The sequence below is a fragment of the Haemaphysalis longicornis genome, unplaced genomic scaffold (assembly GCF_048455015.1).
Source record: "Haemaphysalis longicornis isolate Haplotype H1 unplaced genomic scaffold, Haemaphysalis longicornis Haplotype H1 scaffold_1, whole genome shotgun sequence".
Lineage (NCBI taxonomy): Eukaryota > Metazoa > Arthropoda > Arachnida > Ixodida > Ixodidae > Haemaphysalis > Haemaphysalis longicornis.
The window spans coordinates 441,968,759-441,992,257 of NW_027526203.1; the positions used below are offsets into that span (position 1 = coordinate 441,968,759).

General features: G+C 47.6%; 2 protein-coding genes across 6 annotated transcripts in view; one reads left to right on the forward strand and one right to left on the reverse strand.

The window, feature by feature from the left end:
• Positions 1 to 22,259, reverse strand: part of LOC144155847 (uncharacterized) — a 28,525-nt gene extending 6,266 nt beyond the window's left edge. Inside the window, exons 1-4 of one of the 2 annotated variants that reach the window (XM_077687527.1) lie at positions 21,929 to 22,259; positions 16,416 to 16,483; positions 14,682 to 14,777; positions 6,186 to 6,329 (exon numbers count right to left, since the gene is read on the reverse strand). In XM_077687527.1, the coding sequence (XP_077543653.1) occupies positions 6,186 to 6,329; positions 14,682 to 14,777; positions 16,416 to 16,483; positions 21,929 to 21,992 (372 nt within the window). In that variant the 5' untranslated portion in view covers positions 21,993 to 22,259. The remainder of the gene's footprint in view (positions 1 to 6,185; positions 6,330 to 14,681; positions 14,778 to 16,415; positions 16,484 to 21,928) is intronic. The other variant, XM_077687528.1, reaches the window with a different exon arrangement.
• Positions 1 to 23,499, forward strand: part of LOC144155851 (uncharacterized) — a 1,021,707-nt gene that overhangs the window by 815,656 nt on the left and 182,552 nt on the right. The gene's annotated exons all lie outside the window — the stretch shown is intronic.

Here is a 23,499-nt window from a genome sequence, read left to right on the forward strand (position 1 = left end):
GTCTATTGTCCCACCAATCTCCTTCTTCAAGAACTATAGAAATCCATTTACGATCACTGAAGCTATGCGAGATAAAAAATCGCGCATAATTGTTCCCTCTCAACTTGACCGTGGACTATGCGACGAAAGTTGCGCGCTATCTCCCTGTGAGGGGGGCGACTCGTGCAATCTCTTCGGTGGCCTTAGTTTTCTCTTGTTCTCCACAACATGGAGGGGTGTATTTCCAGTCTGGTGCAACAAGAAAACAGGCATGGCTGCCTGCTTGCAAGCATGTGCTGAGGCCGGTGCGGCACTTTTAAAGCCATAAATGCTTGTTGTCAAGTGGTCTGGTTGAATAGGGGGTATTGAGTTTGTCCCTCAAACTCCGCGTGCACTCAAAACGCAAAAGAAACGCCAAAACTGCTCGTAGAGGTTCAGGCATAGAAGAGGTTGGTGCACAGCGCCGATGACAGCGGATCGCCACAGGAAATGCGAGAAATAAACTGTGAAGTTGACCAGCCACAGCCAATAGGTCAGACACCGCTGTAATGATGTAATTGCAGTGGTGCACAATGAGGGAAACTGAAGAGAGCGCGGTTGATTTTTCCGCGTCCTTCACAGCAATTTGTGAGCTTACCGTTTTGTGTGCGCGAGCAACATTTGGCTCGGGTACTCCTGGCAGTGTAGTCTAAACATTGCCCAGGTTTATTTGCACTGCTCACAGCATGTTGCAGGGTCCCCTTAAGGAAAACAGATTAATTTTCACCAACTCTCGAGCCACTTTCTGGTGAAGGTCCCAATGACACCACAGAATCTTGTTTGCATGATTGACTGCTGCCGACCGAAGCCATCACCATGAAACATGCCTGGCCAATTGTGGTGGGGCCTCTAGTTTTGCTTGAGCATGTCATTTGAATGTGAATGAGCAGTGACCACTCTTATAACTACCTGTATAGTGCAGACCCACATCACGTCACTTCTGTCCATACTGCATACCTGTAGCACAACATTTTCGCTTCATTTTTTCGGTTAGGAAAGACTTTTGTGGCCGGAATGGAGCTGAGCGAGTTCGCGAAGCTAGTTCTTCCAAAATTAAGAAGGTCGTATTTTCTTCAGTTAGAAAGAACTCATGATGATTGTTGGATTTTTTTGGTGTAAGGCCAGTTAGGGCAAAGAGTGCCAAGCAAAAGTGATCACCACAAAAAAGCAGGTATTAAAACGTGTAAGCCAGAGTTAAAGGCAATGGTGATAACCAGTGTATAGGGCCAGTTTTGAATATGCATGATAGGAAATGAGGTTTAAAAACTTAACATCTGACAAATACTTAAAAACGCGTTTCACAGAAACCATGGCATTGTTACCCAAAAACAACAATGGGCGTGGCGGAATGAGTTGTCTGCACAGTTCTCTCAAGTCTTTCTGGCGTGTTGTGTTGAGGGTCTTGCATGCGACTAGGATGTGGACTACGGATAGGCCCTCCCCACACCTGCTACACACGGGTCTTGGAGAACCAGAGAGGAGGTGCGAGTGCGTCGCATGCGTGTGGCCTTTCCGTAACCTGGCCAAGGCGACTTCTGTGTGTCTGTTGCATCTGTCCACAGTGTATGGTCCCAAGTGTGGTTTTAATAAGTGTGACTTGTTGTCTATCTCTGTATTCTAATCTGAGTTTGGAAGAACTAGTTTTTGGTAACTCGCTCAGCTCCATTCCAGTCTTAACCCCCAAAAATGCAAGAAATGTTGAAAAACTTTCAAATTTCGCAGAACACAAGTTTACCAGCGACGCGATAGAGGGAAACACTGGAAACATGGTTAACAGTGGGCCTCCTTGATTATCAGTCCCGGATTGTCCGCAAACTGCCCGAGACACGATCTGGCGCGCGATTTTCCCACGATTCCTATGGGACTTCGGGAAGCACGTAGTCCCCAAACTTCCCGCAAACCATCCAGGACTGGTAAATCGAGGATGCCCAGTGTGCTAACAGCATGTTAGGATTAAAGTGATATGCTCAAACAAAACTAGAAGCCGCACAACAACCGCCCAGTCATGTTGCTCAGCGGTCTTAGGTCAATGGCCGTTGATCACATAAACAAAATTCTGTGACCTCATAGAGACCTTGCCAGAAAGTGGACGGAGAGTCACCACTGTTTCATCTGTTTTCTTTAATCAGCAGATTATTTGTTTGAAGTTTGACATAAAACTGATATCATTGTTACTGTGACAAAGTGGTTTTTTGAGTGACCAAAACTTGAATTTTGTCCTTGTGGCCTCTTTAATACGTAGAGCTGGAAACCCCCCATAAGGCCCAGGTATGGAAAGGCGAGACCCGATTTTCTCCCATGTTTTTGGAATACCACCTGACTGCATTCTCCCAACAGGAAGTAAGACTAGTGTACGATGCAACGTGAAATTGAGCGCTGAGCTAGATAGATTAAAACTCAAAATAATCAATATGGTGCGTCTTTTATTGCTAAGAGCTGCCCCATGAAGTGTAACCCATCTGCAATAAAGGTATACCTATGCCAGTCAGCTGGCTAGCACCTAGTGACAATGTGGACAGTGTCTTGATGTTGCATTTGCGATGTTTTTGCCTCAACGCTGCCTGTAAGTACATGCCATCTGTGTGTATCAATAAACCATCTTTGAGAAGTCAGTTCTGTCTCGACTTTGGACCGTAGGTGCACGTACTAGCACTGCTTACATGGGGTTGCGTTCAGAGGTGGTGGCCGCCGCAACCATGTACTCTGACCGCACTTTCTAACGAACGGATCCTCTACGATTTTACCTAATTAACAAGTGCATTTTGTACACTGGCGCATCTTATACGCCGGTGCAACTTATATACATTTCTTTTTGGAAAAACTGTCGTTTTCAGGTGGGTGCGACATAGACCAGAAAATACGGTATGCCAGTCAGCTGGCTAGCACCTAGCGACAATGTGGGGAGCCTGGACAGTGTCTTGATGTTCCCTTCTTCCATCAGGAAACACCTTGACAAACATGTGGTCTTTCCAAAAGGCCCCGGCCATGTGATGACTCTGAAATCTCCGCAATTGCTTATGGCAGATCGACGTCCCTTTATTAGGGGAGAGGAAACAATATTGCGGAACGATTCTTTTTTGTCATTGTTGTAAAAGCTGCTTTTGTAGCCACATTGCACACACCAAACACGAAATGAAGTATGGTGAATTATCAAGCTCTTTGTGTAGATTTACAATCTGCTATACATAGTGCCAAATTGAAATCCACTCTAAGAAGTCAAAATATATTCTGAACCAAATCAAATACTATTTACAAATGGCAACTGCAAATCAAACCGAGTACATTTGACTACAACTGTCTCTGCTTTATGAAGGAAAAAAAGATAACTTAAGCAATCGGGACTAAGCACATCTGATTCTTAATGGCCTAATGGTAGACGAAAGAAATGGTTCGAAAAATCAAAAATAAGAGATGGCGAAGCAGTGAAAAAACGAACTTATGCCTCTCCTTTTGACAAAAAAAACTTCTTTTTGAATTATCAAATCTACACAAGTACTTTCGACTTCAGCTAACATACGTGAAGTTAGCATACACTTGCTTTGCGCAAGGTTTACACATGACAGGCTTTTTTGCAGAACTTTCTTGCGGGAAAGCCAACCCAACGGGGCATGCCGTGTGGTGAAGCTTAAAAACCCGCAAGTCGTGTGACAGAGCCAACTTTCAGAGCTCTGTTATTCGTTAATTTCGAACTTCCAAAAACTGAGTACTCCGAAAGGTAAAACTGTGCTTCCAATGGAATAAAACGGCAAACGCTATTCGTGAAGTACTCAATGTTCTTAATAATCACACGCCTGTTATCTACAACACTCCTAAGGCAGAAACACAAAATGCAACTCAAATTTGATTTTTTTTTTAATTTTGGTGGTTTAAAGGGCTGAAGCTGCACCTAGGCCATGAGGCATGCCATAATAAAGGGTTCCGGATCAATTTTTACCACCTGGGGATCTTTAAAGGGGCCACGCAGACAAAACACAAGTTTGGTTAATTCGAAAGATTGACTCGTCAGAATCATACTGACACCACATTTAATGTAAACTTTGCTCAAATAAGCTATATAATTAGGAAGAAAAAAAATTTCACCATCTTCCCGTAGATAGATGGTGATCACATACCCTGAGTAGTATGTGAAGCAGCCATGGGGTCAACTCAAGTCCCCATTAGTTTTCAGTTCGATCGCGGCGTTGCGGGAGGAGAATGAGGGGACCGAAGCACGCGCGCGTCATTTATACCGCGGAGCTACAGTGGCGCCCCCAGCGGAGTATGCAGCAGCTACCGCAGGTGTTGCCATTTATTGGGCGATCCCGGAGAGGAGAGGAGCTTCGGAGAGGAGAGGAGGAATGCCTCGCATACTACTCAGGGTTCCCCTACGGGAAGATGACGACGGTGGTTGAACACGAAGCTATCTCGTGATGGATTCTTTGGTTGGCCAATCCCTAGGGGCATCCTGCCACAATCATCATTAGCGGCGCCTGGCCAGGCATGCGCAGTGGGGGTGTGGTACTCATTGTTCCCCTACGCGAAGATGACGGTGGTTGAATGCGAAGCTATCTCGTGAAGGATTCGTTGGTTGGCCAATCCCTAGGGGCATCCTGCCACAATCATCATCAGCGGTGCCTGGCCAGGCATGCGCAGTGGGGGTGTGGTACTCAAGGTTCCCCTATGGGAAGATGACGACGGTGGTTGAACGCGAAGCTATCTCGTGATGGATTTTTTGGTTGGCCAATCCCTAGGGGCATCCTGCCACAATCATCATCAGCGGTGCCTGGCCAGGCATGCGCAGTGGGGGTGTGGTACTCAAGGTTCCCCTATGGAAAGATGACGGTGGTTGAACGCGAAGCTATCTCGTGAAGGATTCTTTGGTTGGCCAATCCCTAGGGGCATCCTGCCACAATCATCATCAGTGGTGCCTGGCCAGGCATGCGCAGTGGGGGCGTGGAAGCCGCACAACGGTGCCTACACAACGGCGGAGGGAACAGGCTCGACCACAAGCTGCTTCGCATCTAAAACAAATGGCCATGCGACCCAGCAGCTCATTTCCAGCACTTCAACCTGTAACGTCATATGCCCAGCTGTGCGATTGGCTGAGGCCGGTGAAAGGAAACAGAATTTAGGCAGGGCTTATAAGCTTGCAGAACCAGCTATTTTCGCTTAAATGAAATGCATATTCAATTTACAGCACTGAGAATGGTCGGGTAAACAATGGAAGTTACGAACACATAGAAACACCACTGCACACTGCTGTTGGTACTGTACTCCCTATGCTTGTTATTATAGCAGCACAGCAGTCCGGCGTTTTGCAGTTGTCTCACACAACACTGGTCAATCGGCGTAAGTGACATTGCTTTATGTGACCTTGTTTGTCGAGCATACCCCATGTTTCATGAAACGATTACTACCTACCATAGCAAAAACAAGCCAGGTGCAAATGCGGTCAGAAACAGAGCAAGGGCAGAAAGCAGCCCTGCACAGCATGGTGGCGCCATCTAGAAGGACTAACCGTACCAAATTTGTCCCGCAGTCCGCTGCAAAGTAAACAGTGCACTAATGTTCGCTTGAAGACCAGTCCTCGTTACGTTATCGCAGACATCACGAAATGTGATTTGGCAGGAGAATCAAAATTTCAGCTCAGATTCACTAACTTCTCAGTGAACAAAGCATTGTTTGCTGCCGGACAAGCACTGGGGGCACTATAAAGCACCAAATCTTTCGAATAAAGCAAACTTTAATTTTGTCTGCATTTAACGTGTGCTAGAACCGCGACACACGAGCGTTTTCGCCTCCATCTGAAAAGCGGCCGCCACGGCCGGGTATCGAACCCGCATCCTTGGACTCAACAGCAGCACGCCTTTTAGCCACCACGCCACTGCGGCGTAAAGCCAGTTCCATCACTCTACCTGGGTAGGTACACTGTGGGTAGGTAGGCGTACTGGATAGGTAGATTTGGGTAGGTGTGGAGAGTTTAGTTTTGTGCTGAGTGTGACTGCTTTTTTATTCTCATCTACAAATTGGTTTTTAGGGAAAAATACGTTTGGGTGGTCGCCCCCTTTTTATTTATTGTTTATTGGCTGTTAACCTGCCATAGCTCAGCTGGAGCAGGTTTTTTTCCCCCAAACATTTTTTTGTTTTTTTACGGGGAACACTGAATCAATTAAGGAAATAAAGTGTACCTGGGCGATGCGCTTCTTCAAAGTGGCCGCCTGTGCCTTCAGGACGGCCACGGGGATTGCGTCACTGTCGGGCGAGCGGTGGATCTCGTCCCCGGGCAGCAGCACGTACGACGGCACACGCATCAGGTTGCGCTCTGTGAACAGCTGCGAAAGCAGGTCAGGGAAACAACACTCAAGGGAGCCCACTGTCATGGTTGGGAACCCCTCCATATTTACAGCTGAACTATTTCTCCCAGCGCGCTGAGAATGTGGAATCATCGCCTTCATCACCGTCACCGTCAGCCTTTGAAATCCTTGGAAAAATTCCGCATTCCCCCCTCCCCCACAAAAAAGTAAGAAAGATGAAGTGGGGAACCATACCCACGCTAGCAAAGCTTAAAGCCAATACATAAAATAAACAAGCAAGGCTAAAAGCCAAAATAATTTTTTCAAGAAAAGTCAATTTGCAGTATAAAAAAGAAACGGTAAATTCGCTTTCTCAATTCACAAAATTAGAACCATCATCATCATCATCACCACTGCAGGAAAAGAGCCTCTCCCATATACTCCCCCCTGGTCCTACCCTGCGCTTGAGTGGGGAAGAGGAGATGCTCCGAGAAGGAATAGCACCAGCAGTTTTCCATTTTCTCCAACTCCAGTGGTGGCAGTATTCACAAATTTAAAAGAAAACTCCCGCGGTACAAGAGTACGCAGACAATTCACTTTCACATCAAAGGAACTTCAAAGTGATGGTGGAACCTGTTTTGCCGCTCCGTTGTAAGTGGTTGTGACACAAGATTCATTCGAGCTCTACAGGAACACTGATCACTGAACGAGATAGTAATAAATGAAGTTCTGGAATCAGCCTGCTTAGTGAATATTTAAATGCAGGGTCAACCGCTAACCTTTTGTGACCCCTTAACCCCTTAGCTTATCTGCACTGCATCATTCCTTGTTGCATTTCGTTTCCCTTAGCATACAAGCAAGCTCTCTGTCGGCTGCTTCCTGAATAACCGAATGGCTGAATGACATCTTGCATCCAGTGGGTAACCGAGTGGCTTCTGACAGACGGTGCCAGAGGTCCAGGAAGGCGGACAACTTGAAGGACGGGTGAGATAAGGAAGCTTGGTGGCAAAGAATTGATTTGGACAGTTCAGGATAAGAGCTGTTGGAGGCGAATGGAAAAGGCTGTCATCCTGCAGTGAACATAAAATAGGCTGCCAGTGGCAGCCAACGTTGCCAGTGGCATTTCAAAAAGGGAAGCCGATGGAGAAGGCTAAGCTCTTTATGCTAACCATTAAATCGTTAAATGTTGCTCTGGAGATTGCTAACAAGCCTTTCTGCTGTAATCAAGAGTAGAAAGCAGCCATTTCACAGAAATGTGTTTGTGTCTACCTGCCCTCTTTTCATTTCGCTACTGCCACAACGAAATTTGCGAGCACAGCCTCTCAAACTTCACATTTAAGAGAACTAAAGATCCATACCTGCCAGGTTTCCCGAATTTTCCAGGAGACTCCCGACTTTGCATGGTTTTGTACGATTGTACGACCGAAACCAACATCTCCCGAAAGCGCACCCGTCTTTGGCCAAATCTTTTTCCCAGTCTGGCCACAATGCTCCGGAGGTATACCTGACAATTCCAACCCAACACCAATTGGCATCGTTATCAGTGAAGTGCTTAAAGGAGCCATGAAGAGAAAACACAAGTTTGGTTCATTCAAAAGACTGCCTCGTTAGAATCATACTGACACCACTTTTAACGTAAACTTCGGTCGAATAAGCCACATAATTAGGAAAAAAGGAAATGGCCATGCGACCCACTAGCTCATTTCCCGCAACAGAACCTATGATGTCACACGAGACAGCTCTGCGATTGGCGGAGGGCAGCAAAAGCAAACAAAAATTAGGCAGAGTATAAGCCTACCGAACGAGCTATTTGCCTTAAATTTAGGGCACATTCTTTTTAAAGCCGTAAGAATGGTGGTAAGTGTAAGTTACGAAAGCACATGTAAACATAGAAGTACCGCTGCATACTGCTGCTGTTGGTACTGCGCACACTATTCTTGTTTAGCTGCACAGGACTGCGGGGCTTTGGGGTTGTCTCAGACGACACTGGCCGATTGATTGACGTGACGGTGTCTTACGTGAACATATTTGTCGAGCGAGCAGTATGTTTCACGAAACTATTTTCTCCCAGGACGAAAAAAAAGGCAGAAAACGACACGCCATGGTATGGTGGCGCCATCTAGGTTGAGTAACGTAAACAAACGCGCGAATACCTCGATACCATCTCTGCCGTACAGGGTGGAGACACCCTTTTAACAGTCCTGTGCCGCTGCAATTGGGTCAACGTGCTCAGCGCATTGTTCGTTTCATTTCCCACGCGACCCAGCAACGCTAAACAGATAAGTTGATTCAAACTTTGCCAGTTAACCGCGTTGCGGCGATACATTTAGCGCGATTTTGATACAATGACTTGCTTCGGCGGCGAGCGAGCGATCCAAAATGGCGGCCCCAGCGTGTACGTGTCTCTACCCTGTACGGCGGACGCGCGAATCAAGGGATCCTAGGCTGCAGAGCGGTCTGTGATGTCATTGCAGCCACGAAAACACACGATTTAGCGGGAAAATCAAAATTTTAACATAAATTGATTAATTTCTCAGTGAATAAAGCAGTGTTTGCATTCGAACAAGCGCTGGGGGCACTACAAAACGCGAAATCTTTCCAATAACACAAACTTGTATTTTGTCTTCATGGCTCCTTTAAAAATCGTAGTCGGCCATGCGCAGATGGTAAACCTGTTCATCCCATTGTTAGTTTACTGTTCATATAAACGCAGCGCCGCCGCCGCTTTCATTTACGAACGAGCACGGCCGTTCTGGACAGCCGTTTAGACGAAACAACAAAACAGTTCAGTTCCTGCTGTTTTGTATTGCGCTTGGCAGTACTACTTCCAGGACTTTCTGAAAAGGGCGGCGTCAGCCACGTCGAACATTTAAGTGGTGTAGCTTGTTGGTAGTTTGGACGAAGAAACAGTCCATTCCCTGCTAAGTTGCAAGTAAACAAAAAAAATGTGTGTAAAGTTAGGTATTCTGTTGTTGCTACAACACACCCCCCCCCGCCGGTCAGGTCTCCCTAATGCCATCCCGGCAAACCTGGCAGGTATGAAGATCTCACATGTGACCTTTCTCGTGTTAATCCACACCGAGACTGAAATCCAATGTCAAGGCAGTGCTGATGAGAATCACTTGCGCAGGACTTTAGCTTCAGCAAGACTGAGCTTACCGTGGCAATTTTGCAGCCTGCTGCTTTGACGGGCAAGTTGTCTAACTGACCAGTACTACTGAAGTGTAAAATAACAAATTAAGGGTAACACTGCAGTGAATCAGTTGAACCCTTGCTACTTGCTGCGTAATGCAGCTGAATACAAATGGTCCTTCATAGAAAAAAAGTGCAGCAAAGGCGACAATATGGAATAAGAGCAAACCGGACGACACGCTTCCTGTCTGCCTGTTCTTATTCTGTGTCATCATCTTTTCCTTGCTTTTTTTCTATGTTGTATCGAAACCAACTTTCCCAACTTTCAATCGTGCAGAACTTAATCCTTTATTGCACTACCTTGCAGAAGTTACGAGACTCAGTTTGTACAGCCCTCACAAGCTACTGTAATGAGGCTATGGTGTCTGGACGGGGAAGTGTGACGGGCGGAACAGAGAGGCTGCACAGATCAGCGATTACACCTCCTAGGTGGCGCCACAATGGAGGAGGGGAGCTAGCGCTACCGCCGATACGCTGCCTCCCAAAGTACGGAGTGCAGGCGGCTGGTATTGCGTTTCTTCTAAAATCACCCTTGATAGGCGGAAATTTGATTTGTGTTTTTTTATATATGCTGTGCAAAAAGGCTGCAAGCAGTTGCTTAAATGAAGACAGGACTGACAGGACAATGTAATTTGGAACTGGTGCTGACACATGTTGCGTGCAGGCGGCTTCGTTGCTGCATCCGTTCTTTCGCGTATTTCGGCTATGCAGCACCTAAGCAGACGAGCTCCGTTCGTGGTCCAGAGCTAGAACGGCTGTCTGTTCAATGCAGTCAATCACTAACAATGTTAGTGGTCCAGAGCTAGAACGGCTGTCTGTTCAATGCAGTCAATCACTAACAATCACTAACAATCACTAACACTAACTGCACCTAGATATTGATCCAGGTGCACTGTAACTGCCGACAATATTTTATTGCCATATCGCGGCAAGGGCAGTTTTCGTGCGCATGCGGACAAGCTTGGAACGTGAACGCATACAGAATGATGAAAATAGCGCAAAAAAGAAGAGGAGGCGCCATGACTCAGACAAAGCTAGCTTGTGTGCGTCATGCTGTCGGTCTTCCTTCCGCGCTATTTTTCATCATGAACGGACACCAACTTGCGCAACTTTCAGTACTGCACTTTTCAAACGTGAACAAGACAATACAAATGCACACAAAGAAACGCTACCTTATAGAGAAGGAATACAAGTGATGTTGAATAACACTTCTAAAGAGCAGTCTTTGCGCCTTCCAAGGGAAATAAGCTGGGCTAGTATCACCTTTCCCGGCCTATGATTGAACTTTGCTTTTCGCGTTTCATTTGTTACTGATGTACAATTCTTTAAAATGAATTGTCTGACATCCAAGAAAACTCGTTTACAATAGTAACTGTCAGGGAAACAATTGCTGTACATTTAAGTTTGCTGGGAATCAGAACACACCTAAAAAATAAGTACACAAAAGCGCAATTCGAAGGGCATGTTCCAGTTTATTTCTTGCATACACTTCAAAAAAGCATGCAAAGTGCGTCAACTTGAAAGCGCATTACTGGCATCTCCGAAGCTTCAAATGCTTTTGCCTCCCGGCGCGGCGGCTGCTTTTGTGATGGAGGCGGAAAGCAAAAAAGTCCGTGTGTTCGAGATTTCAGCGCACATTACGAATCCTTAGGTGGTCAAAATTATCCGGATCTCTATTAATCCGTCAATCTCTGCTACGGCGCGCCTCATCGCGTGTGCAGTGTCGGCGCGTTAAACACCGCAATCAATCAATCACATGCTTTTGCCGCTGTCTCTGCACAACTCCTTCCTTACTTAGGGCCTTACAGTTAGCCTCACAACCGACTTGGTCGAATTTTAGGCTGCTTAACTCTTTCACTCCGGCACCATAGGTAATCGGAAGCCGGCTTCCGATGATTTCAAATCTCCTGCAAAATCTAAAACCCGCGCTCCACAGATAACTATCGCCATCTGGTGCGTTCATTGGCAACTTCTCTTTCAGTTGTGGTTTCGTTTGTTTGTGTGTCACATGTGGTGGCGGTGTAGCAAGAGAAATTTGAACCGAAGGTAGAGGGGATTAGGAGGAAAATGGCGTCGGGTTCGCGCCGCGCTCCGCACAGTCGGACTGCTGTAGCAAGCACTTCAGCTCCTGCTGTCAATTTTTCTGATTCCAGCAGCAGTGATGGGTCAAGCAACGATGTGGGATATTCAGATCTCAGTTTGGACGACGAAGCTCCGGTTCAAGTGCCTCGCACTTCAACAAGCGCTGGCAGGTAATTTCGTTGCGACTCCGCGCTGTATTTATAAACAAAATGTGCTTCTTATCTGACGACTGCGGTTTTACTTTTCTGTTTAGGGTCTCGACAACATACGGCCAGGATATTTTGCCAAATCCACCGCGCCGTATCGCGCTATCACCTTCAGGATAACCTGGCACTCGTGTCAGATTAGCGCTGCAGGGCGATGCGCGACGCTTCTCGAGAGCGCTGGATTTTTTTTCTTCTTTTTTACCACCGAACTGATAAGGATTTTGTGCGAGAACACAAAAGAGTATGCTTGGATGCACATTTTACAGAGACTCACTCACCCTTCAGTGCCTTCGCGGCGTGGCACAGCCGTCACTTCCGCTACGTTGATGGGCCCTCAAAAATACAAAACGGTGTACACTGTTGATTTATATATTGAATCACAGCCAAGGAACACAGGAACAATTTGTATATCTTAAAATTCCTGAAATAATTTTTAGTCTCGGTAAAATTGGCGATTTGTGTTTTTCGTATACTTTTCTTGGGGGCTTTTTTCTGATTACTTGACGAATAAACTGTAAGTAATTGTACCTTTAACAAAACTGCTGCGTTGTGTTTGGAAGAGCAATCTATGAGCTACAATTTCAGGCATAGCAAGGCTAAGTGTGTCCAGTGGCTCAAGAGAAAAAAAAAATGTCTTCTGGAAGCACTCAAAATAGGCCATTTTTCCGCCGCAACGAAAGAGTTAAAGAAGCGACAAAATCATTCATGCTGAACGCATTAAGTTTTTCCTATGAGAAAAAACATTGTAAAGGCGTCGTCCAGAACAAATACAAGCTTGCTGTGCGTGGCTTCGGCGAAATGATGTGCTTGAAGGTTTCGTAACGTTTCTGACAATGCAGAACAACAAGGAAAACGCACAACGTACGCTCAAGACGATAAATACGGTGCGTGCACACAGCCTATACCGAAAACAAAACAGACAACATCCACAGCACAACACGCTGAGAGCTAGGTGAGCACAACGCCGACGACGCTGGCGAGAACCCTTCCAAGGCCGCTCCCCTCCCTGGTGCAGCACCCCTAGCGGACTGGTAAGGTTTTCCTCGCGTTTTGTGCAGCACCCAAGCATGGCGCGACTACAGCGCCCGTCACACTCCCCCTTCCAGACACCATAACGAGGCCACACTGGCTTGTAAGGTCATTTGGAGCTGCCTCAGCCGTCAAAATTTCGATTCACCCTCATTTCACGTGTAATACGGATGTTTTGTTCAATGTTGGACAGCTTATAATGTAGAGGTTAACGAAGCTCACAATCTTGAGTAGTTCTATGAAATTTGAGCGTGTCGTCACAGCTGATGTCCACAGATCAGTGAGGAGGACTGTGCAATGGTAATGTTGCTGCTGACAGTGATTTTCTCACAAAAAGAAAAAAGAAAACACTTCCACCGGGTGACTGAACTGACAGTACGGCATACATAGTTTACACTGTGGCTTAATAAGGTAATTGAGCAGTTTTCGTAACTACCTCCAGTATCTGTTTAATCGCATTGAGTGTTTTTAGACAAATATACGGGAAACACTGAAACAAGAGATGTCTTTAATCGTCTCCTCTATCCATAGCAGTGCATTAATTTGGTCTGGTAGTCATGCAACAGCACAGAAAGATCACACACACAGCTCATAAGATCTATTTGGTAATCACTGAAACAGAGGTCACCTTGGAAATAGCATGGATATGAAAGGGAGTTTCTCTCATGAGCCGGTATGACAGCACCAAGTGCCTGTTTCCTGGGCTATACGTGCCCCGAGAAAGAAACAATGGGAGCGCTTTAACTGTGACAGTTGTGAATATAGGACACAAAACACTTCAAAGGGTTGGGTCCCCAGCTAAGCTTTGGTTGAACTGTGCAGCCTTCTTGGAGTGAAACCTGTATTACTTCAGGTACAAACCCAGAAAACGGCTCATTCCTTGTAACATCACTTTGACCTTCAAGCTCAGCCAAGGTCAAGCCAGTGCCTCATGCGGTCGTGCATATTGAAACTGTCTAATCACTGATTACGTCCAAGGAGAGGGGTGCAAAGAGGGAGATAGGGGAAAGGAGTAAGGGCACTTTCCATTGGAAAATGGTATAAGGAGGTGCAGGCTGCATCCAAGTTCACTCCGCATTTGCACCTGCAGCACAATTTCACGCCTTAAGCACGAAAACTGAGCTATAATCCGACAAACTCTGTTTAATTGTGTTCACCCAGGGCAAAATTTGTTTGACCCAAACCTACCTCTCAAAGGCCCCAAAGGGCATGAGGTAACACAAACGACACTTCCCTGACTTCTCATTCTTGCCTTGCCCTAGCTCACAGCATGATGCTCTCCTGTGCTGCTGAAAGCCTTGGCACTTTTCCCTCCCCCAGTTCTAGGCCTAAAACAAGTACAGCCTCACAGTTTAAAGCACAAAGGGTATGCAAAACAAGCAGGATTCGTCGGCAGATCGAGACTAAAAGTTACCACACGGATGGCTTAAGCTCTTTTGATAGTGCGTACAACTAGATTGCAGATGAACAAAAACAGATTGCAATTCTATATTTTAAGTGATAGAAAGCTACAGCCTTCACCAATACGGCATATTTTTTAACTTTCTCCAGTCTTTCTCAACTTCCCTGAAAGGCACGGAATGTTGCACAGTGTGAAAGTTTTTCATAAAGTTCTGCAAACAGCGAGCGGTATAAATCAGAGTAAATCGAAGATGGCACTTTGGGGACATTAGGAAAGCCAGCAAGAAAAAAAAAAAAACATTGTCATCAGACTGTAACAAGTAAAATCTCAAGAGGAACAACTGGCATGATATCTTGTCCATGCATCCGAAAACAATGTACCACCCTTCCATTGGTGGGAGAAGGGCGCCGCTGCCTCCTCCACACGGCAGGCAGTCCAGCGCGTCTCACGCCTGCACTACCGTGCAGCGAAATGCCTTACCTGAAGCCTGTCGCAGTCCTTGTTGAGGCTGGTGGACAGCTCACCAAAAAGTTCTTGCATGCGATGCTCCAGGTCTGCAGGTGCCTTGTCCTTGAGCTGCGCACAAGGGTTTCAAGTTCACCCACTTCTTGGGTCCCTCTCTCACTTCCAGAAACTCTTTGTTCAATGCCAGCGTTTAACAAAGATAACAAAATAAAAAGAATTTAGTGCCCTTGTACTCTGTGGAGAACGATGACACGTGAAGCTGGGCACAGTCCAAGGAGTGCACGAAACCGTTGATTGATTGTGGGGTTTTAACGCGCCGACGCAACGCAGGCAATGAGGTGCGCCGTAGTGGACGGCTCCGGATTAATTTTGACCACCTGAGGATCTGTAACATACGCCGAAGTTTCATACACACAGGCATTTTTGCTTTTTGCCTCCATCAGAAAAGCGGCCGCCGCAGCCAGGAATCGAACCCGCGACCTCACGCATGCTCAGCAGTGCAACGCCTTAGCCACTGAGCCACCACGGCAGGTCGAGTGCACGAAACCAAACACGTTCATTTGTAACTTGCGACTGAGCATGTGTTCTAGCCAATCGGCTGAACGAAATTTGTAAGGACTCAAACTTTATTCTAGTGGAAAAACATGGGGTTGTCACTTTCCCTCCTGTAGGAGCTCATGCGTTGACAACTTCACTGCAAACTATGTAATTATGACAAGTAGATGAAACTCGGTGTAAGTGGAGTCATCTTAGCGGCCGATTTAGGCACAATTTTTTCAAGATACTTAACCTTAGATTGAGAGCTACACAGGAATTTAAAGTAGCTCTTGAGACGAAAATTCTTATCCCTATGCGGCTCCACTGATGGACACAGGTTTGGTCGGAACCCAGCCATTTATAGCTTAGCTGTAAAAAATGTCCTCACACCTGCCAAACTGCTGGAGGGATTACTATAGTAGGTGCTTCGTGGAAAACTCCTCCACAAATGTCTGTTCAAAAAAGTTCATTAGGGGGGGGGCTCATTTACCATGGGAAGATCATCTTCCTTTGAAAGCCTATCGCAGACCTCTAATCTGGCTAATTCTTCTGAGTACATGGTTACCACATATTACAGCCACAAGTGCGCCATTTATTCCACTATTTTCCACATAGAATTAAAAGTATGTGTTGAAACGGGCATTGAGTGGACAAGTGGACTGAGATTTTTGGCTCCAGTGACAGAAATGCCGAGATCAGACTGGGATGGTTATGCCAGGGAGTATCCAAACTGGCTTACAGACCAAAAGTCATTATGGAGCCACTAGAGCCACAACAGTGCAGTTGGACATGGTTTTCACCACGAATTTACAGTCTGCGCTGCCCTAAAAATCTGCTACGTTCAGAGACCATGCTTGAAGAACTCGAAAGGCAAGGCTGTTTCAAGGGGCCATATGAAGGCGAAATACAAGTTTGTTTCATTAAAATATGGCCCTCCTGCCCACATTACGACACTGCAGGGAGAAATTTGAAAGTTTTTCAATATTTCTTGCATTTTTAGTGTTAAAAAAGCATCTTGCGTGGCTGGAATAGAGCTGATTGAGTTAGCAAAGGCTATTTCTTTAAGTTGAAGGAAAAAAGTTGTAATTTTGTCTTCATGGCCCCTTTAACAGCACGTGCAACCTAGTGGAAAGAGTGGTTTCCCCTTATCCTACAGTGGAGGAGAAGGGGAAGATAAGTGCCCCTTATAAGGGGAGGATAAGCGCCACTCACCGTCTCAGACACCGCAGTCTCGAGGATATCCACACAGTTCTTCAGGTAGTCGAAGGAGACGTTGTACACTGCAACACAGGCAAAACGGCAGTGCACTAAGCACTCACATTTCACGCCAGGGACACCTGGGTGATCAGACCTGGATGAAGCCAGGCAACAACCAGGCTACGAAGAACTTGTTGCTGGGGGAGGTGGCGAGTACTTGATGACGTGATTGAAGCGCCAAAAAGACTGGCACAAGAAAGGTGACAGGACACGTGCTTGTCCTGTCACCTTTTTTATGTCACCTTGGGCAAATTGAACCTGATTCTTGCGATTGCTATCCAGAAATGGTTGATTGATTGATTGATTGATTGTAGGGTTTAACGCGCCGACGCAACGCAGGCGATGAGGCGCGCCGTAGTGGAGGGCTCCGGATTAATTTTGACCGCCTGGGGATCTTTAACGTGCGCCGAAATCTCGTACACACGGGCGTTTTTGCTTTTCGCCTCCATCAGAAAAGCGGCCGCCGCGGCCGGGAATCGAACCCGCGACCTTGTGCTCAGCAGCGCAACGCCTTAGCCACTGAGCCACCGCGGCGGGTGCTATCCAGAAATGGAACCTGTATGCCAGGGGACCAGCCGGTTCGTGTTTGTTTAAACAGGCTGTGTACTTGCTTTGTTGTTTCGTCCGTATACATTTCCTTTTCTCAAGAGTATATAGGGATGTCGTTTTTATCGAGACGCAAAGTATACTTTGCGCGTGCATTTATGCACATGCTATCGTTCCCGCTTCACTGCGTTCTATTCCTACTCATATCGCTTATCTATGAAGTTTCAATCATATACGTGTTGCTGTTTAAGCGGCTGTTGGCGCATTTAAACCACCCTACGCCCCTGTTGCGCTTTTCCTTTCGTCTTTGTCTGCCGGCTGCGACGCCCCAGGGCACAGGCCACCTCCTATCGCCAGCTACGCTCGCCACCATGTTTTCCTGCCGAAACAAAGAGCAAAACTAAAGTTGAATTGTCACTTCAGTCTTTGACAGCTTCACTTTAGTTGGCTCAGAGAAGGAAACGCAACTCTGAATATGGCACTGCTAGAGAAAAGAGACGGAGACGCAGGTTTCTCTAGCAGTGTTTGCAGTTCAAAGTGTTCCATCTAGAAAATTTGTTTTCACCCTAACTTAGAGGTGGAAACTAGTCACGCTGAATTGTCATTCGTTGTACTTCCCCAGGCGGTGTGTCGCTGAGCCGCATGTGTTGCTCAGTTCATCCCAAGACATGCAGTTGCAGATCTCTTACACTTACCGGCTTGCCATACGCCCACATGTGCCTCAGGGCCTAACGACAAGTCCCGTGGAATGTAAAAGAAACCTCCTGTGCTTTTAACGCGTCAGCAACATGTAGTTTCTGTGATATCATAGAAAACCTAAGTATTTCTGCACTGTGCTGGGCCATCCCAGGCCGTCAGGACGGCCCGGCCGGTCCGAAGCATTTACATTTCGGCCAGAGTCCGGCCCGGGCCCGGGTGAAAAGTAAGTCGGGTGGCCCGAGCGCGGCCCGCGGGCCGGGCCGGGCCCGGGCTTTCGGGTAAGCCTGAGCCCGTGCACACCTCTACTGTATATGTTGACTTGTACAGCATCTGGAGCGGGCACAGGGACCAGACGTTGACATAGCCCTTGTTTTCAGCTTTATATGAGCAAGAATGTCCTTAAAACTGCACGTTCCGCGCCTGCAGGCGACGTTGGGCGGTTCTTCAGGCTACTTAAACCACACCCCAGCCTGGCACGAAACATTTCGGGGGGGAGGGGCACGGGCCCGATGTGTGTGTGTGTCCCCCCCTGGCTTCGCGCAGCCGTCGCTGAATACATATATGACACTAGTTTTAGATGCAGAGCATCTCATTCACTCGCCTTGTCCCTCCGCCGTCGTCGTTGTCCGCCCCTCCCCCATTCTCCTCGCCGCGCCAGCTGCGCTCTCCGCCGCTCACCCCCTCTCGTCTCCGATAGCGAACACTCTCTCGCGAGGGGCATTGGATTGGGTTCGATTGGATTGCCTTGGATTGACTTGGATTGGATTAAAGTGGACTGTGTTGCGTCATAGCCGCGGCAGACGCGCTAGGGCCGGCGAATGTGCAGTACTCACTCTTCCAGGGTTGCCACTGGTGGCTACTTTTCGCCAAATTGGCGACTTTGAGAGGCCCGTGGTGACCTAAAATCATGAATGGCGACATGGCGAATTTCTGGCGATTTTTGGCTGAGGACTCTCCGCCTCATCCGCTTCCCTTTCTCCATCTGTCTTTACGGCAGTGCAAAGCTTTGCCGTCGAAACCGACCGAGAAGCGGCGTTCGAGGGGCTGTTTGACTATGTTTGACTCATTTCGCCCAAGGCATGCGCATGTCTAGGCGAGGCACGGGGGTGGGCATCGGGGGGCGGAAAGCGGGACATACTAGCGACGTCAAATGAAACGCGAACGCGAAAATATGAACCTGAACACACAAAGAGCGTGATTTCTTTCCATGCAAGCCAAAATCAAGCGTGGCTCAGTTACAAAAACAAAGTTGGATTTCCAAACATAGCAACCCATGAACTCTACGAACAGTATTTTTAAATTTTGGACGTTCTGGTTCATATTTTGGTGTTCGCGTTTCATTTGACGCCGATAGTACGCAGGTGTCACGGCTATCGTGAAAATCTTTCGCCGCCGCGGCTGGGGCACCGCGCGGCAAGCTATCTTTCAGCGCGCTTTTGGGTACTTGTCCGTCCTAGTGCAGCCACCGCTTTTTTTTTAAATGCAGAGCATTTCAGTAACTCACGATGTCACCCGCGTTGACGTCCGTAGTCGTAGTCCGCACCCACACTATATAAAAAAAATACTATCCGGCGCCTGGTTTCGATCCCTCGACCCTGCGGGCAGAACGCAATGTACATGGTGCTCTACCCACTGCGCCACAAAGCCGACACAGAATGGGAGGCTATGAACGCGCCTTATATCCTTGACTCATTCAAACTACGTCAAGAAGCTGCTGATACAACGCATCCACTACCACCAACTCCCCAAACACTAAACGTTAACGCAATACACCCACACCCTATGCGACGCATTTACTCGAGTCCCCCTCGCGGGGAGATGGGCCCAATTTTTATTTCGACATGCTGTGTCAGTCGAAAAGTCCCTTCACCGGCTAAGCCGATGAAGAGGCTTTAGTCGGTGGCTGCCTAGCAGGCACCCCAATGCGGTTAGAGGGGGGGCAGAAACCAAACTTTCTGCCTAAGAGCAAAGGGTCTGTTTCCCCGCAGTCAGTGATGAGCTGACGAGGGCGAGCACCTCAAAAGGCGGTTTATTGCGGAAAAAAAAAAAAAAAAGAGCACTGCTTTTGTTGGAATGGCGTTGGCGAGGGAAAGCTCTCGTAGGAAACTCTCCGGACCCTCGCAAGTCGCATTCCCGCACAGCATAGACACAACATACTCCCCCCCCCCCCCCCCTTTAACACACACACACTTTAAGGAATTCAGCGTCAGGAGGTCGTCGCTGCCGTGTGGACCTGCGTTGGTCAAGTGGCTTGGGGGGGGGGCCAAAGCGGGAGGGAGCCGACTACTGCACGCGCAGCCGGAGGCGTCGCTTTCCCTGTCTGTGCTGGGATGGGTGAGATATGAGGCTCTGTCGAAGCGTGGTGACACACGTACCTTCTTCCGAGTGGCGTGCCTTTTGCTCGAAGACGGCTGAAAGGTTGAGGTGCAGGCGTACATGTCATCCCGGCAATTTGGATCAAGCCATGAGCGCAGGCCAATAAGTTTTTTTTCACGGTCGCTGGGACCCATTCTGGCTTTTGCTGAAACTTGCGGTCAAGAACTGAGTTTCATTTTGTACAGTGGCGTCGGTTGGTCGTGTGTATCGTGTGCCACTTTGCTCTGGAAGAAAAAATGTGAGCGGCGTTCTCATCTCACGCAGAAACGCTATAGCGTCGCAGGGGTTTGGTCCATGGGGTTTTGCACTGTTGCGCTGCTTGAAATTCGAAAAGGGGGTGGGACAAGCGTCGCTGTGCTTATCCGCCGCCCTGAGAGAGTGCTGAGAGAGTAGAACAGAGTTCTACTTGGCCATTTGTTGCTGGGTGGTACGGGGCGAATGTGACAGCTGCAATGCATTTGCGCAAAAATACATCATTGGCCTAACGCGGAAAAACAAAACAGCGCAGGGACGTCCTGCGTCCCTGCGCTGTTTTTAGCCCAAACTCAAACTTTAGTCCGAATAATTGGCATAGTTGACGCATGGCGCATTAATCGTACTTAAACATACTCTGGGGCTTGCATTTGCAGTATGTACGAATACCGTCCCTTCCATGCAACTGAAAATGTTTCGCGGTCACGTGGGGATATTTATGGGCAAGAGGCTGTGTGTGTGTGTGGGGGTGGGGTTGCATTAATTAAGACATTTTCAATTGTTTAGGGTGCGTGTGTGCTGTAAAAACTATTGCTTAAGACATTTTACATTCGTCACGTGGATATTTACAGCCGCGAGGTTGACATGCCGTGCTCGTGTGCTTTAAGGTATTTTCCGTTGTTTACGGTGTGCGTGTGCAATAAAAAATATTGGTTAAGGCATTTTGCATTGCTTACGTGTTCATTTATTGTATACCTCGACGCTCACGTGGAGATTATTTGTTCACAGTGAGGAGGTATGACTCTCTTGCTCGTCTCCTGTAAGACTGCTGTCGTGCTACCTTCAATGAACTCACTAATAACGCCTCAATGACAAGAATAAGCTCACATAAGGAATTCAAATAAGGGAAACTACAGCCAACGCCTTCAGCGGTAGCGCTGAAGGTAAAGGTGGTGCCTCGGCGCGGTTATTTTAATGTTTATTATTATTATTAACCCTTTCCAGCAACTGTTGCTACATTACCCCACACCCTGCGGTATTAGCCTTCCCAGACACGAAGGAAAAAAGGTTAGGAGAGGCTTTGGCTAAAAGCAATGAAGGGACTGTAATTGATGATGATAACTGGGCTAGCCTTGCGGCGCGGTCTAATGGCTAGTCGAAGAACCAGGAATTTTGAAGCGGACGACGCGTTTTGAACAGTGCTGATTTTTAAGGGATTATACAAAATTAGAAGCGTTTATTTTTAGGTGCTGCCGCAGATATCTTGTATGGCGACATTTTTGGCGAAATCTTAAGAAAAAATAGCTAGCTCGGCGACTTTTCGCTCGTTGTTTGGCGAAATTGACTCCAAACTCAGTGGCAACCCTGCTCTCTTTCGCGGTTTCCTCTCCTTCAAGCGCTGCGCATATAACCGGTGTGCCGTTCTCCGGCGAAGCAACACGCTTGACTCAAACACGTAGAGTCCACGCCGCTTTACAAGTACGCCAACGTCGTCATCGACTGGGACCGGCTTACGCAGTCCCCTCAACGTTATGCGCGCTATAAAACGCGGTCCCTTCGCCGCTCCGCCTATGCGTCGCATCTACACAGGGGTTCCCGCGAGGGGAGGTGGGAGTTTCTGAATCAGAAATGTCCCCATTCGGCAACAATTTTACCTGAATTGACGAGGGTCCTCGCAGAATAGCCGAAGTGCTGAACCACATAGGTCTCGTCACCCATGTTACCGCTAATAAGGAACGGGCACGCCAGAACAGCAGAGACTGATGCAGTTGGAGTTTCCGAGTTTCTGATGTGCCCCGAAAACTGCCGAAAAGGTAGGCGTCGGCTTGGCGTGACGTTGGCTCGGCTCGTAGTGGTACAGCGTTATCAAAGAAATATTTTTTTTTTTACCTGAACACCAGGTGCGTTTACCTTGCTATTGTACTATAGTACTATAAATTACAATAAGTGCTTACAATTTTTTAAAACTTTCAGCTAGAAATTAAATTTTGGCAGCGTTTTCTGCCACGTGTGTGGCACCAGTTACGCCCCCCTGGCAACGGCTGCTGTCACGCGTGACGTCATAATGACGTCATAACACTAATAATGGACCTTTTTCCAGTACCGATCCTCCTAGCGGCCGCCACGCCGAACTAAAATTGGCAGCAATGCACGCCCACAAAACGTCGAGCTTTCGTAGAACTCGTCCACAAAAAATATCCTGGTACTGTAGCCCCTTCCGCACCAACCGGTCACCCGTGCCTTTCACGTGAATGTCACCGTAGCAGGCGTCGTTCCCGTGACTAATTCGCAGTGGTTGAAGCGCCCCTTTTTCTTTACTTTTTTTCATTTTTGTTACTCCCCCACTGGCTTGTATGTGCTTCCAGTGTCAGCCTCAAATGTATTTGCCCCTTTCCCTAGAAAGCCCTTTTTGTGTGCACTTACGAACCCACTTCGAGCTGTTGAAAGAGAAAAAATAAAAACGCGCAGCTCTGGACAGCATAGCCTCTTCCCAAACAGAAAGCTGGGGGGGGGGGGGGGGGGGGGGGCGCCCTTTTGTTTATTTTGCCGGAGGCTACTGCCAAGAATGGCGGACCAGCAGCCCGCGCATGCGCAGATCGCTACTGGAAAAAGGTCCATTGTCATTATTTTGTGTAGTGTAGTCCGAAATACACATTTTTTTTATTTGTAGTACAAAATAACGCACCATTGAACTGCTAAAACTTTTCTAAACAAACAATTTTTGTTCTTGCGGGAGCAGCCGGCGATGCTGCTGCTGCTGCCAGCTGCCGTATCATGTACATGGAGTCGCGAAAGCGTGACGAAGCTCCGATTTTCTCGGGCCGACAACGTAGATAAACCGAAGTTCATATTGTTAGAAACACTATCTGAAAACGTGAGAAAGTTGCTTGCGATTATGTATTGCGTGGGGACCCAGCCAGCCTTTCCAGACCGCAGCAAAATAGCCGCTCTCGAGTAATGTTGACCCGTGACCGCTTGGTTATGCTTGGTGTACGCCGGTGGTACCTGCGTACAGTTTCAGCGTACGTGAGACGACATCGAACAGCCGACTGGCCCCGTTCAAACAAGCTACGTTCCACACAAGAAAAGACACCGTCCGAGCGTAATTCTGTGAACCTTCCGACGCATGTCGGCGCGGCGGCATCTGCTATCAACAGTTTGCACCACGGCAAGTTCAGAATGCTTAAATGGGCGACCTGAAATCGCGGTGTGTTCTCGAAATGAA